Source organism: Ambystoma mexicanum, chromosome 1p, assembly GCF_040938575.1.
Source record: "Ambystoma mexicanum isolate Mex_15411 chromosome 1p, UKY_AmexF1_1, whole genome shotgun sequence".
Lineage (NCBI taxonomy): Eukaryota > Metazoa > Chordata > Amphibia > Caudata > Ambystomatidae > Ambystoma > Ambystoma mexicanum.
Genome location: NC_090921.1, coordinates 1,159,562,342 through 1,159,578,843, shown reverse-complemented (window position 1 = coordinate 1,159,578,843; position 16,502 = coordinate 1,159,562,342). Strand labels below are relative to the sequence as shown.

The 16,502-nt window shown below is 44.8% G+C and overlaps 1 protein-coding gene across 3 annotated transcripts in view; it reads left to right on the top strand.

Moving 5' to 3' along the window:
• LOC138450493 (uncharacterized) overlaps positions 1-16,502 on the top strand; it is a 604,516-nt gene that overhangs the window by 224,754 nt on the left and 363,260 nt on the right. Inside the window, exon 3 of one of the 3 annotated variants that reach the window (XM_069604841.1) lies at positions 187-12,292. The exons of the other annotated variants lie outside the window; for them this stretch is intronic. Coding sequence (XP_069460942.1) covers positions 4,221-6,767 — 2,547 coding nt within the window. The 5' untranslated portion in view covers positions 187-4,220 and the 3' untranslated portion in view covers positions 6,768-12,292. Of the gene's footprint in view, positions 1-186; positions 12,293-16,502 lie in introns of those variants that run through there. 3 annotated transcript variants of the gene reach the window in all.

The following is a 16,502-nucleotide window of genomic DNA, read 5'->3' as shown; positions in this document are numbered from 1 at the left end:
CTCCATCATGACACTCTTAATATGGTAGATTTATCAGCTAAATGGGTGGTGGTAAAACTCACGAGGACCCATCTAAGCACTGCATGCACCATTTGAGTAAGATATTGTCAACATGAGTGGTTGATGAAGCTTGTTGACAAAGCCCTTACCTAATGACTGTGTGTACCTTCTACTTCATCTTTCTAGGTTGTCAAATCAAACACAGGCAGTGAATACTTCTTCGAGTCATCCAGGTGTACATTGGCCTTAGTTCAGCAAAGTGGATGAATTCACCCATAGCCGCCTTCAGAAAGACAGACCTATGTAAACGAGTCTACCGCGCCTGTAACGACAACATGGAACTGGAGCGGAAAAACTGGGGATAATGTACAAGAAACCTGATGTTTGCATTCCATGCTGACTGGACAAATAACTCCTAAACCTTAGCCTTCTCCTTTATCTGGAATCGGGAACTAATCTGAAACATACGAACAGTGTATTTAAAATCATAAATGTAATGTTACTATTTGGTAGTGCTTGTTTTTATCAGGAGATAAGTGCAAGGAACAGGTGCAAGGGCACACTTCTGTTTCATTCTAATTACAACAGGAACACATTTGCATGCACAATCGTGGGACTAAATCTCAGAAGGCTGCTTAAAAATAACACTGGCATGCCCTATACAACACAAACTTTGAAGCTTTTTCCTGATAGAAGTAGCTAGAAACCAAGGAATAGACATTTCCCAATCCCTGCCATAATGGGCCTGGCCATGACATAGCAATGGCGGGAAAATGGTGCAAGTACCCAAACATATGATGTCACTGCTTCACAATTGTGTATCTATTACCTACACAAATGCCTAAATGATAACCTTTTGTTAGTACTTGTTTTTAACAGGACCTAAGTGCAAGGAACAGATGCTAGGGCACACTCTTATTTTATTTACAACAGGAACCCCTTTACATGCACAACCAAGGTAGGAGACGGCTTAAAAATAACTCTGGCAGGCTCAGTACAACACAAATGTTTTATGTTTTTACATGATACGCTATGCTTTGCACTCAAATATTCTCATTTATGTGTTACATTTTGATTTGTAAGAGATGGTCTTCATACAATATGTTTCAGAAAGATATTTCAGGATACTGTCTCCTTGCCATTCCCGCTGATATATTTCCATTTATATATATCCTAATATGAAACTGTGATTTGTCTACTGAGTATACCTGAGGGTCCACCCGATGGATGGACGTGCTTAGCATTGGGTTGCTGCCATGACCCTTTCCCCTGGCCCTCACTGGCAAGTCGGCCTTCCATTTAGGGCCAGGTCAAAGGCCTTAAAACCTTATCCAAGACTCTCTTGGAGTCAGTCCTGGCGCCTTTGGCGCCAGGCTCATAACCATCATGAAGACCAACATTAGAATGGGACTATTTACTTGGGACTATTTAACTTGGGGGGGTTCAGCCAACATGAAGGCACACACATAGCTCAGTTACAAGGAACTGAGCTATGCGTTCTAGTCTTTTGGGTGTGGCAGGCCTGGGACTACTTTACCTGGACTACTTTGGGTGTGGCAGGCCTGGGACTATTTTACCTGGACTACTTTACCTGAGACTATTTAAACCACACCCAAACAGCAGAACATGCTGAGCATGCTTTGCATTATTCTGCTGTGGGCAGCGTAACGCTCACTCTGTCCAGTTCTTTGATGCCAGCTTACCTGAAACCAAGGACCTGCAGAGAGAGAAAGAACACTACGAAACTTACCTGGAACAGTATCCTGTCTTCAATCCATCACCGACTTTCGTTCCACTCACCTGAAGGTACGAACACCATTATCCGGCACCGCATGCATCCTGGAATACCATAACCTGGAAAGAGGAGAAAGAAAGACAGCATTAGTACGCGTTGACTCACGTTTCCTTCCGAATGAAGAAAGCCACACAATTCTTACCTGGGTAGTCATCTCCTGATCAGTATCATTGCTGGAACATTACGGCGCTCGGCGAGGAACATCGCAACCTGCAAGGAGAGAAAAGACACAGGTTAGCAATATAAAAGGCGAAACAGCGTTGCGCATCGCGCATTACTCACCGGACAGCATCGCGCACACCGCGCTTTCACCTACCGGCCAATGCTCATCTTCAAACTGCATGACAACTCCAAAATACCTTTACATACCTAAAAGGAAAGAAGCAAGACATTATTATTCGAACTAAGAGGAACATAAGAACTGCATATAAAGACTGTAAAGCAGCAAACCTACGGAGTCGCAGCAGGCCTGGATTCCCACAGGGGGGAGCTTGCACCAGTGAAGTAACTTGGTCGCTGCTCGCCCCCACATCTACGCGCCCCTGCCACGAGGAGCAGGACGGAGAATCCACCTTCTACAATATTAAGGTGAGGAGAGGGCCCAAGGGGGAGGAAGGAGTTGAGGCCAAGGGAAGTGGGAAAACATAAAGAAAATCTGGTATTGAATCCAGCTCTCCTATATTGCAGACCCATCTTTAACCAGAGGCCTTACCAAGGGACCGGGAGAGTGCAAATCATCCAAACAGGGCTGGGTGGCGTCCCCGTGGATACCAGGTGAGCGTAACAGTTTCAGATGTGACTGCCAAGTGAGCATGCTGATTTCATTTAGTCATTGTGCTTGTGGTTTAGCGTTAGGCTTGTGGTGGTCCCACAGGGATTGCAGGGTCCCAGCAGGAGCATAATATTTCACTAGAATTCCCACTAGCCAAATCCCAGGTGCACAGGACTCCTCTGGGCGGGAAAAGGATATTCAGGGACTCAGGTGGGGAGAGTGAGTGTTTTTTTCTCTATAGCACCGGAAGTCTTGGAGATTGGTGATGTGATGGAGGACAAGGTGATATTATTCTCTACAGATGTCCATGTATCACTGCCAGCAAGTCTGTATCCAATATAAAACATTTGTATTGCAACAATCCAATAGTACAGACAAGAGGACATGCTTTCAATGTATCTGGCATATCTGCCAATGGTGCATGTAATTTGCCCTAGGAGTTGATAGACTACTTATAATACTAATTCCCCATCCCGGAAGTGCATTCGTAAGTGCACTGACTGTTGGACTGTCTGCCCTCTTTGTTTGTTGCTCCCTGGTTTGCTGCCGGAATCCTCTTTGCTGGACTGTTTCGAGGTGCTCGTCGACAAGAGGAATCACTACGTTCCACAAAACACGGCTTGCTGGACTGCTGCTGCGACGTGGTGCCTTGCACGCCCACAAGTGTTCTCATTGGTCTCTCCCAGCCCACGCCCACCAACGAGTTCCCGCAGTCCATATCTTCCGAGTGCACGCGCATCCGCGCGCGCGCATCCCGGAAGTGCATTCGTAAGTGCACTGACTGTTGGACTGTCTGCCCTCTTTGTTTGTTGCTCCCTGGTTTGCTGCCGGAATCCTCTTTGCTGGACTGTTTCGAGGTGCTCGTCGACAAGAGGAATCACTACGTTCCACGAAACGCGGCTTGCTGGACTGCTGCTGCGACGTGGTGCCTTGCACGCCCACAAGTGTTCTCATTGGTCTCTCCCAGCCCACGCCCACCAACGAGTTCCCGCAGTCCATATCTTCCGAGTGCACGCGCATCCGCGCGCGCACATCCCGGAAGTGCATTCGTAAGTGCACTGACTGTTGGACTGTCTGCCCTCTTTTTTTGTTGCTCCCTGGTTTGCTGCCGGAATCCTCTTTGCTGGACTGTTTCGAGGTGCTCGTCGACAAGAGGCTCACTACGTTCCACGAAACGCGGCTTGCTGGACTGCTGCTGCGACGTGGTGCCTTGCACGCCCACAAGTAATTGCACGGGATGTGTGTTTAGATTCTGTGTGGTGTTGTGTTGCACGGGGCCCCCCCATCCTGGGTGGTGGTGTGTTGTGCTGTGATACGGTTGGGAGATAGTGAGTTTGTCTCGCTCCCTTCTTCCTCATTTTGAAAAGGCTCCTTCTCCTCTGTTTCAGGTGTTCTCATTGGTCTCTCCCAGCCCACGCCCACCAACGAGTTCCCGCAGTCCTTATCTTCCGAGTGCACGCGCATCCGCGCGCGCGCATCCCGGAAGTGCATTCGTAAGTGCACTGACTGTTGGACTGTTTGACGGGACACGGGCTGTGCTGGTTAGAGGTGATTTATAGTGATTCGATATATTGTATTGCTTCAACGTGTGAGTTAGAAGGTTAGAAGGTCTCTTCTACCTTGGCCACACGAGAGTATAGGAAACTTAAAAATATGGTTAATGGCCTACGCAGTGGGCGGAAACTTCGTGACACCTTACCTGAATTTAGCAATGACTCAGGTAACACTATTAATGAGTCTATTAAGGGGGCTTCTCTATCTGCCACTGCCAATATGGGGCTATCTATGACTGATGTCTCTCTGTGTGTCGGCCCCATCCGCAACTCATGTTCCAGAGTCATGTCTAAGATGTGTTTGTTAGAGAATGCCCCCATTATCCAGCATTCGATTGGGGTTGGTGGTATGGGACTGACTGACTCTGTAGAGAGTGTGGCTACCTTTAAAATTAATGACCTTAATGACTGTGAGGAAATATTGTATAATCAATCTCCCTCGACGACCTCAAAGTCCCTTATTAACATGTGCGTACCGGCTCTTGCTGGAGGAACTTCAAGCAATACCAAATTAGCGGATGTCTCTATAATACCACCTGGCATTGAGGCTGCATTGGGGAATCGTATGAGGTTCTCCAAGGCTCCCTCCACCCCCGTTACTCACTCAAGATTTGGTATAGAAAATGTCCATCTATTTAACAACTTAGATGGCTCATCCCAAAGTATGAGTGGGACAGCTATTATGTGCCCTAACAAATTGATGGGAAGGGACTATAATAAAGTCAAATCTAGTTCCCCCACTGACACAAAAATTAATAATGACCCTATACATGTACTCTCTTTGTCGGAACATGAAATTGCAATGTTCTCTGCATCACAGAATCCAGATGTTAGACACCTTGGCACTCACAATGTAATTGAGCAACAGAAATCATGTAATGAGTCTATGGCCACTGATTTTCCGGTAATGACTAGACTATTAAACTTGTTAGATAAGGGACATGAACAAACTCATGGTGAAATAGGTATTCTAAAAGGTGTTTTAGTCGATGTTTTGTCAAAGATTAGCAGGATAGAAGGTTTTCTATTTGCCTGCGATGCGGGTGTAATGGGTATAAAGAAGGTGGTTCACTTGACTGCTAATCAAATGACCCTGCCAGATTTGAAATTAGAGGCAATCCAACCTCGTATTGAGGGCATACATCAGGCCTCGCAAACCTTGGCAGATCCAAGGATGGCAGGGGAGAGTAAACCGTCCTTCGCCGCCATAACAGCTGTCCCCAAAATTGATCCTAAAGTTGTGATTGAACCAATGATTCAGAAACTGTCTCTGGCCATTTCAGCCAATGTGCTGGCTATACAGCAGCTGACGAATCGTTTCAGTGACCTCCCGTGTGATTTGCCTCCTGCAGATCGCATTCTTCGAGAAATGGGGGGAACGGAGGAGGGGCAACACATTGAGGGGAGTGAATTTACTAGTAACCTGTCTGACCTTACCAATCTAATAGACCTTGAGGATGAACTATATCCCAAAGGGCCCTCTATGACCATCTTACCCTCTCCCATTGATTCCCAAGTTCCGATTGGCGGTGTCATGACTAGGAAGCAGAGAAAAATGGCTGCAAGAGCCCAAAAAAGGAAATTCCATCAAGAAAAAAATATTAAAGCGGCCAACAAACAAATAAAAAACGACTTCTTGAAAGCAAATGCCCTAAATGAGGCGAATAAGAAGCTGTGCTTTCCCATGATACCTGAAGAACAGGTCATTGACTTGGAGCAACTTAATCCAGAATCCAAGGAATTATTGAATTTACCTGAGTCTTGTGAATCTACCGGTTTGAAGCCTAAGGGATTGCGTGCTCATAACAGCGAAATGCATGCCAATCTGAAACCAGGTACCCTAGGTGATATAACAGAAGCTGTACAACAAGATACAAATTTGGAACTTGCCAATCTTAAGCAATCGAATCTGTTGAATTTCTTCCCTAACATGAGAATCAAGAAAGCCTCGCACATAATGAAGGGAGGAAGCGGTCCTAGACCGTTGAAAGAGCATAGAAAACTAGCTCAAAAACAAGTAACTAAGATTGACACTAAAGAACCTCAAGGAGGTCCCCGGGCTCCTTCGCATGTGAGTGGCTTAATTGACTCCCCGACTCTTGAGAACCATGGTGGAGAAATCATTGGGGCAGAAGCCCCCTTTGATATACTCCCAGACGAGGCGGACTTACAGCTTTCTCCAGAGATGCCATCTATCATGGGTTGGGAATCTAATGAAACACCAAATGGGAAAACGCGCCTAAATCGATCTGCTATCCTGAAAGCTTTCCAGGATATACCAGCATTGAGAACTATCAGATCTGACGATATTGATTGGGTTAGACTTTCTTCCAATAACAATAATAGGATGATCTGTGGTTATCACTCGCATATCATCATGAGGATGATTTGGGCTCAAAGAACCAATTTTGAACTGATAGGTTTAACCCCATTTATATTTCAAAACGAAGATCTAGCGAAATCCTTTGTTGAAAAAACAGTCGCTAAGCAGACAACGCAAATGGGGTTCAATGAGGGAGCTTTCCCAGCCCCATTGAACGAGGAACTCTTTAAGCAATTTATGACCTTAGCGATGGCTTGCTCTGGTATTAAGTCAACTGAGCCTCCACCCCAGATTTCGTCTTTTCAGAACATGGCTAATAAATAGAATAAGGGGAGGGGACTGACATTAATGTCCTGGAATGCCTGCGGCCTGAAAAATTTCAGGCTCTGGGTATCTCGAGTGGAACCTGAAGCTCGCCCTGAGATCATTTTGATTCAAGAATCCATGAATTTGTCCCATTTTGATATCCCAGGGTATTGTACCCACGTCCAACCCGCCATTAAAGGTTCACTAGGACGTCCATCTGGTGGCCTTGCGGTCCTCATTGATAAGGCCTGTAGAATTTCTTCTGAATTGGTCTTTGCTGATTATTCCATAATAGCAGTAAAATTAAGAGGTATAGGACGTGGTAGTGGTACACTGGTGGTTATTTGTTTGTATTGGAATCATGTTCATATAGCACAGTGTGATTTACATGAGGTATTAGATAGAATTCTTGTTGATGTCATATCCAATGATCCAGGCATTCCTATAATTGTTGGAGGGGATTTCAATGCCTCGTGTTTCACACCACCTAATTGTTTTCATTCCCGTTCGTTTACCCCTTCTATGAATTTGGGGAAGAAGTGGGTTGATTATTTTCTTGCATGGGACATCCAACTGGTGATCCCCAACCTCGACCACTATAGATATACTTGGGTTCGAGGTAAGGCATTTTCCATGATTGATTATTTTTTTGTCTCTACTAATCTTTTGGCAGATGTTGCATCATTAGACATATGTGACCCAGCTTTGGGTGATCACATGGCCCTACTCCTTAATTTGAAATTTTTGCCCCGACAATATGCTAAAGATTTGGCTCTAACCACAATGTTTTAGATCGGCCAAATATCAGCTTACGTTGGAATGGCAGAATATGCTCGAGAATGATGGATCGATTGAGACATGATACTAGCATATATCTTCCAGAGGTCAGAGCTGGTAGGGATTGTCCCATTGTCGAATGGAATAATGGACGTAGAATCCAGACTCATGTTCGGTATCTAATATCTATAAACCAAAACAGTGAACCACTGTCTCATCATCATACATTTAATTCAGTAATAGCAAATCTTCGCAAAGAGAAACGTAAGGACATACGTAGTCTTGGCCCTCCTTATTTAATGGGGGACAGATATGCGATGTTAAAAGCGAAAATTAATCAGAGATACCGTAACAGGCTTAAAACTATGAAATATGAGTTGTTGACAGCCGATAACCAGAATATGCTATCCTATCTCCTAAAACATGATTCCCGACAAGTTTGGTCTGCCTTACGACTGCTGAGAGGAGTTTCATCGTCAGTGAAAGAAGCAGCTGTAGCTGCTACTACCTGGGTCACATATGTACAAGCTAAATTTGCCCTTCCCCCACGATTTGCCGATATCGGTACCATGAACTATCACACTATGATTTTAAAAAAATCCCCCTGGGTTTTGGATGACATTATTCGAGCGATTGGTAAGATTAAGCCCTCTCGGGCCCCTGGCCCTGATTGTATCCCACCATGTTTGATAAAGAAGAATCCCCTATTCTGGGCAAGAATTCTTCAGAACAAATTCGATAGTGTCTATTTAACAGGCTGCATCCCACCTTCCTGGTGCTCGGCGAATATCATCCCCATTTACAAAAAGGGGAGTTGGGATGATCCGAATAATTTTAGACCTATTGCACTCATGGATGCATCAGTGAAGATCTTTACCTATTTACTGTTGGAATCCATTTTACAGATTATAGATCGGTTAGATGTTTTGCCTAAATATCAGGTGGGCTTTCGCAAACTAGTGGGGTGCTCGCTTAATGCCTTTATACTAGCACATCTATATGCCCAAACCAAGGGGAAACATACCGGTCCGATTTATATGGTGGCCTTGGACCTAACGGCTGCTTTTGATTCAATCATCCGTGCAGTTCTTTGGGAAAAAATGGCCGCTTATGGTTTCCCGATGTATTTGGTGGCCATCTTAGCACTTCTCCATCAAAATACCACATACAGAATTAGATTAACTAAAGAAGGAGCTCTAACCGACAAAATACCCACAGAAATAGGCCTTAAACAGGGGTGTAATTTGGCTGCAGTGTTGTTTAACTTATATCTGGCTGACCTTGATATAGCTTGGGCCGATGTTGTGTCATTTCCAGTGAAATTGGGCAGTCTGGTAATTAACTGGCTTGCTTTCGCTGACAATCTTTTGTTTATGGATCGCACCCCGTTTGGCTTACAGGCAAAATTGACAGCTTTTCAATCCTATGCCTATAAAAACAACCTTCAAGTAAACACACTGAAATCGTTTATTATTGTGATTACTGATGGGAAAAAGAAAACTACCAAATTTACCTGGTTGCTTAATGAGTGTATTATCCCTAAAGTTAGGATGATGCGTTACTTAGGCTATCAGCTCTCCCATTCCTACTCTATAGGAATGTGGAAAGAGATGATTAAGAATAAAGTTAAACCACTTACTTCCCAAATGAAAATTATATATCATAGATATTGTAAATTTTCTTTGGACCCTTTAATACAGTTCTACTTATTAAAGGTAGAACCAATACTTTTGTATATCTTAGACATTTGTATATTTGAGATAGAGGACTTTTTGGATTGCACACAGGGAAAATTATGGAAGCAAGTTCTGGGGATGGCTATGTCAATACCGAATACGATGATTTGCCATGAAGTTGGGATCTTACCCTTATCTGTTAAATGGTATTGGTGACGACTCAACAACTATGTCAAACTATTGGCTCCACCGAAAAAATCTTTATATGAGGACTTGGCACAATTATTGAATGAGGAGGATGTACCCTCCATCGTAAAATATAAAGATAAAATGGATAAAATTCTAAATGAAATCATGATTGATAAGGATGATCTAATAATAGGAATCCCAGCTTTTAAAAAGAAATTCCAAAAATACTTTTGGTGTGTTATGGTGGATCAAATTGGTAAAAGCAAAATGTATTATGAATATGCCAAATTCACCAGAAAACTTGGAGACCGTGCGCACTATTTGGACATTTTCCAGTGTAATAATGCAAGAAAGCTGTACATGAGGTTTAAACTGAATCAATTTATCACAAATGAAAGGTTGCTTCTGTGGGATCAATTCAGTCATAACAAATCTATGGGTAACTGTCGCTTTTGTGAACAAGGAAGAGTGCTTGAAACCTTGAAACACCTTACTATGTTTTGTCCATCTTTCAACTCCCAAAGAAATGTATCCTTTGGTTTGTATATGTATAATGACTCTGATACTTGGAAAGAATCCTTGTGGAGAAGGTGTATGGAAGGTTCTAGCCAACGGCTGACACTATGTTTGACAAGATTTTTAGGACCTCTCGATTCAATTTTAATTTCACAGTATAAACTGCTTACAGAAACTAGGGTTTAGTTTATTTCTAGACACTTAGGTTTTAATTCGATAAGGATATTGTATTGTATTTTGTTTTTTGTGATATTGTTATGTTTTGTTATTGAGGAATGGCTGATGAGAAATTTTAGACGCATCCGAATTTGTAATCTCGAATTTGATTTGAAAACTGACTTGTAATTTCTTGAAACGTTTTATGTTCTTATTTTAATCTGTAACTTGTTTAATTTTGTAAAGGTTTGTTTTAAACCATAAAGAATAAAAAAAAAAAAAATAAAGAATACAGCTCCCACAAAATATTTGTTCCAGCTGTCACAGTGACATAGCAGTCATCTCTGCGCCTGAGCACAATACTTTGCATCATTTGTATAATGTTTTAAACAGTCATCTCTGCTAGTAATTGAATAGTCACCTAAATTCTAATATCTATTTGAATTTAATTTCATTATTTTTATTTCCATGTTTGCACAGACTATGATATTCCGACGGGCCTTTCACTCGACAGTGCTTCGAAGCCATACCAATAGCAGTAGGCACTATACAAATATCAAATAACATAACATTGACACGGTCAATCATGCCACCCTCATAAAGCGGCTCAGTGATACCCTTGGTACCACGGATCTGCCACTGGATTGATTGACCTCCTTCATATCTAATCGACCTTGCCAGGTGCAACTGGGCCCTTTCCTCTCCTCCACCTCACTCTCTACCTGCATCCTCCCTCAGGGCTGTATCCTATCACTTGTGGCTCTTCAACATATGCCTTGCCCCTCTGGCCCACTTGATCCCTCCTTCTCTTCTCATTTCCAGTGTTATGCTGATGAGACACAGCTCTCTTAATGCCAGTAACTCTGAGATCCTTCTCATTGGGACTCCTGTTCCTTGCTTCCCTCCCACTCTCTGGCCGCCCTACTTGCATCCCCTCCCCTCACCAGCTTTGAGGCTAAAAACCTTGGTGTCATCTTTCTTTGACTCCTCTATCTTCTTCTCCCCTCACACTGGCTTACGGTGGCTGCAAGGATCAAATTCAAGACCCTCTGCATCATGCACAAGTTTTTCTGGGGCCTAGGACACTTCTACATCCAACTCTCTCTCCCTAAATACCTCCCTGTTAGAGCCCCTCGGTCCTCTAGCTCCAACTTTCTGCAGATGAGAAGTTTTTCCAAGCATAGAGTCGGGGGTAGATATCTCTCTTCGGCAGTTGCCTCCCTCTGGAATGGTTTCCCTGCCCCTCTCATACTTCAGCTGGACCTCCTAAAGGTCCGTAAGCTTCTCAAGACCCTGCTCTTCTCTACTTCTTCCCTCTCACCCTCCCTTGCTAATGCCCCCACCTGCAGCTGCGACTGGCGGCCTGGTCCCTTATGAGCCTTACAGGGTACAAGGCCATCCTTGACCAGTCTACACCAGCACCTCCCCAAACCAACACTGCCCTTTGACTAGCCTGGTGGGTTCAGCATCTCCCACAAGACTGGTCCACCCCCCGTCCTCGCACTTAGACAGCGGTTCGCCTCCGGCATCCCCTGCCACTTGCCCCCCTTCACTCCCCCAGCATATGTCTAGCTCCTGGGCCCTTTCTTCCTTCTCCCCCGGCCTGCATTTGTATGCCCCCTGCCCTGACCATCACTTACCACCCCCTGCACCCACCTACATCTCTCCCCTCCCCACTGCATTTCTTGTTACTGCACTTGCACGATCCGAATGTCACAAGGCCTAGTAGGATCGCTATTGTTGTTAATCTCCCCTGTCCCGCCTTTTTAGTTTTGGCTATTAGGTGGCGCCAAAAGCGCTACTTTAACCAAAAACTATTGTCATTAAAATAAGAGCTTTAGCATGAGAGCTTGAAACAGGGGCCTTGGATGCAGGTTTGTTGTAATGCTTTTCAATGCAGGTTGGCATATGAGGAAGGATATGTGTTGTTTGGCCTATGCGTCCCATCCATTTACGACCATATAAAGTTAAATCAATAGGATTTTCCTCCCATGTCCATCCATCTGTGTGCAAAATACACCCCTTTTTGCACTCTTTGGCTGATTTTCTACTATGTGGTGAATTTGTCAGCCATGTTTACTTCCAACATGGCGGCCGCCATGTGTTAATGTTATTAAAACGTTATTTGACTAGATTGATGCTTTTAAAAATATTTACTACAGATTTAAATGTATGTTACACATCTTAATGTATTTTGTATTTAAAATAAATAAGTTACTGTAATAATTACGTTTTGTTCGAAAATGTCCACTACTTGCTTGTGGGTGTGGGTGTCTAGTGTTTTCTGCTGTTAGTACCTGATTGGATATGCTGTATGTAAGTAGGCTGTGATTGGTTCTGCAGTATGTGATTTTCTTTGGCACACTAGCCATTTCCCCTCCCAGCCCCCGCATTGAGAGTCTGGTTTAGAGCTTGTGTCCGATGTGAGTCTGCGCCTTGATCTCTGGCGGACTGCTGTGCTTCACTCTCCTTGCAGTAGCCTGGCTTCAAAGCAGATTTCCCCCACGATACCCAGAATGCAAGCGGCTCACTTGTGGAATTTGAGAACCCAATAACATGCAAAAAAACTACCTCTCTCAGCCCCTCCATACACAGATAGTTGATGCAAGATGGCCACCAGGCTTGATGTAGGTATACTCCACCCCTCTTCCAACCGATGTGATTCCAGGCAGCTTAGATAATCACAAGGCCACACCAGCTTAGGTGCACAGAGGTAGTCCTTCACACATCAGGGGAAGTAGTAATATCCCTATATAAGCCAGGCCAGCCCTGTCTGGCAGTGTAGGTTGGAGGATCAGGAGGCTCGAGTTTGGTGACGGCTGGAGATTAGAGAGTAGCAGAGAGAGAGAGTTGGCTGGCGATACTTTGGTGAAGACTGCAAAGTGGATAACGTTGGCAGGAGAGGCAGATAGAAGTGGAGAGGTGTCAGTAGGAGGGAGGAGGAGGTACCACTTACACAGGAGAATCAGGTGGTGATATCAAAAAGAAGAAGCACGAGTGCAATGAGAGTGCAGTCTTCTGCACTGCACCCTGATTTCCTTGCAGCTTGTTTCCTGAAGAACCCATATTGCTGCAACATTCATCAACTAAACACTTTCCTACAGCAGAGACCACAGCCCAAGAGCGGCTAGAGTGCAGTCTTTTGCACGGTACCCGGATTTTGTTGCAGCTTGTTTCCTGAAGGACCCAAATTGCTGCAACACACTTCAACTAAAAAATGCTCCTATAGCACGGAGTGCGGCAAGAGTGCAGTCTTCTGCAGTCTACTGCAGGCTATGGCCAGCAAGGTAAAGGATATCCAGCCTCACAAGGAAACAAAGGTAAAGTCAAATAAAGACTCTTAGAGTTAAGAAGGTGACATTATTGTGGCAATAAGCCACGAGGTGGCGGGTCAATACCGCCCCAGGTAACGGTGCCCCGGGGGCATTACCTCGGGCGGTATTGGCCCGCCACCTCGTGGCTTATTGCCATTAGTACCCCGGCCCGTTAGACCGGGGTACTAATTGCTTTTTTTTCTGTTCCGAAACACGTTTCGGAACAGAAAAAAAAAAAATAATAATAATAAAATGCCGGCCGCCATGGAAAGGGAAAACGGAGTCCGTTTTCCCTTTCCATGGCAGCCATCGGGAGCAGACGCGCTGGGAACATAAGTGTTCCCAGCGCGTCCGCTCCCGGAAAAAAAGAAGCAAAAGGTAAGTGGGGTTGGTAGGGGGGAAGGGAGGGAGGGGAAGAAAAAAAAAAAAACGTACCTGCGTCCCCGCTGGGGGACGATGGAAGTCTCCAGCCGTGTGGAGGCATGGAGAGGGGATGGCCCGCTCCGAGTCTCCACACTGCTGGAGCCTGCTATCGTTCCCCAGCGGGTACGCAGGAGCAAAAAGGTAAGTGGGGTGGGAGGGAAGGGGAAAAAAAAAAGAAAAAGCTTACCCGAGTCCCCGGCGGGGGGCGAAGGCAGCCTCTCAGCCGCGGGGAGGCTCGGAGCGGGTATGGCCCTGCTTCCAGCCTCCTCATTGGCTGATAGGCTGTCACGCCCCCCCGCCGGGGACAAGGCGGCTGGAGTCCCGGCCGAGAATCGAAGGATTCTCGGCCGGGTAATGACCCGGCGAGAGCCAATCAGAATGCTTGTTGCATTCTGATTTTCTCTCGCCGGGTTCTAATGACTTTTATGTAAATAGTAAAGTAATGCATATCTCTTTGAATTAGGTCTCTGTCATTAGTATTTAGGCCTGGATAAGCACCAGAGTATGGTCTATCACATGCGCAGAAAAGCAATAAGACCCTCTATGACCTTTGGACACCCTTGCGCTTTAAGCGCAGGCTCCATGTTCTCCGGCCTGACTTCACTACTAAACTTCGATCTGCTAAAGAAGGGAGTGGAGAAGTACTCCATCTGTCACCAATTTACAAGCCAAAGCAGGAGAAGATTGTAACTCTGCAGCGCCTACAAACACAATGCACATTTCCCACGTTGTGTTAAAATAACAAGCTATTTTTCAAAATGTAAAGTTGCGGCACAGCTGACGTTAGAGGAGGGTACGGCCACTCCAGGTGTATCATCTACAAAAACCATTCCATCAATTGAAAAGGCTCAAGTGAGGTGTGCAGAGACCCGCGATAGACCAGATTTGAAGGATTCATCGTTTTTAGAATTTTGCAATGCATTTGAGATTGAAAATGAGTACCAGGAATTGCAGTCCAAGGGGCGACCAGACGGAGAATACTCCTATCTCTGTAGAGCACAACAAAATGTTGGGGGGACAAGAACACATCAGGCTTGCATCTATTTGCCTTCCCTGCTTAAATCCGTAGAGGGGCAGACCACCAGGGGGAGGATTTAAACATAACCTCCTCACCAGCAGCTGCACTGACATTAGTTTTAAAGTCATTGGAAAGCCTATACGATCAGCTGAAAGAGGAATTAAATTACCACTCATCTCTAGTAACAGTATAGACTCTAAACTGGATAGAATTCTGAACCAACCTAGAAAACGAAAAACCATTATTAGGTCATCAGCTGGGGATCCACCCCCCGCCACACCCTCAAATCAAGATTGCGCTCAGGAAGCCCAACCAACTAATGATCGGATAAGAGATGACTTTGTAGACGTGTCTCTTATGATAGTTACAGTTCTCAGCGAACTGAGTCAGAGTAATTCCTCTATTGGATTGAGACCAGAAGGCCATGAAAAAATAGGCAGTACTTTGAGCTCCAAATCACTAAAGATAAAAACAGCTAATAAGGAGAAAACAAACGAATAGTGGAACTAAAACTTGCTTATCAAGAAGATTCTTACACTCAATACCTATAATCTCACCTGAGGACCCAGCCCCGATTCCATACAAGAAGACGAAAAAGAAGAGTATCACAAGGCAAATTAAGGTATCTACTGTATCACAAGAGATCAATCAGCCCTCCGAAAAAGAAAAAGATGTCACTTCCTATAGGATAAGGGAAGTGATGAAACCATATGGATCTATTACAAAAACATGACCTACCAACTGTCTCACTGACCATATCCTCTGTAAATCTACTTGGGTCCAAGTCTCCCTGTTCAAACCTCTCTTGTTCAACTTCAGCTGTACAAAACAAACCTGCGTCACCTATAAAACATCAAGGAAAAGTCTTGGGCACTACATTTCTTTTGGAAGCACTCTGCAGAGAAATGGAAGCAAACCCATTAAATAAAAGGAAGGCGTTGGATATTTTTCATGCAATTCCCAGACTTCCTATTCAATACTGAAACTTGGTTCAGCAACGATTTCAACCCCATTGCACATGAGGCCTTCCCTCCCAGCTACTCCTTGCTCATAGATAACCAGCCCAGCAGAGCCGGGGTCGAGCCATCCTCCACAAACAATACCTTTCAGTAATATCCTCAGAGAAACTACCCTGCAACATTAAATGTGTATCTATCCTCGCTAAGTTCCACCTAATTTATTCCATCACCCACAGCTTTCTTATTCTATATAGGCCACCCGGATATGACTGAAATGTTGCCAACTCTCTCTGTGACTACCTCTCAACCACGATGACCAAGCACCATGCACTCACTTTGTCTGGTTTGATGTTCCTGCCAACCCCATGACCCACTCCCTCACCCACAATCTGTAAGCTCTCGGCCTAACACAACTGATTTCCCTCCTGACCCACCCTAGACGCATTATTCTGCACAACAAGTCAAGTCTCCCTGCTCCCGCCTCACCCCCTCATTTGAACTGACCACCACACTATACTTTCTCACTTCAGTACCTTTCCCCTTCCCACCTCTGCCTGCAAACATCCCCTCATCCACCCCAGCCACCCTCCCTCTTTGGAATAAAATCATCATCAACATAGACCTGCCCAAATCCCTACTTCTTACACTACCGGATCTCTCTCGCAAGGAAGGATACTCCTCCATCAACCTCTTCGACATATGGCTCTCCGAAGCTTTGACCCCCT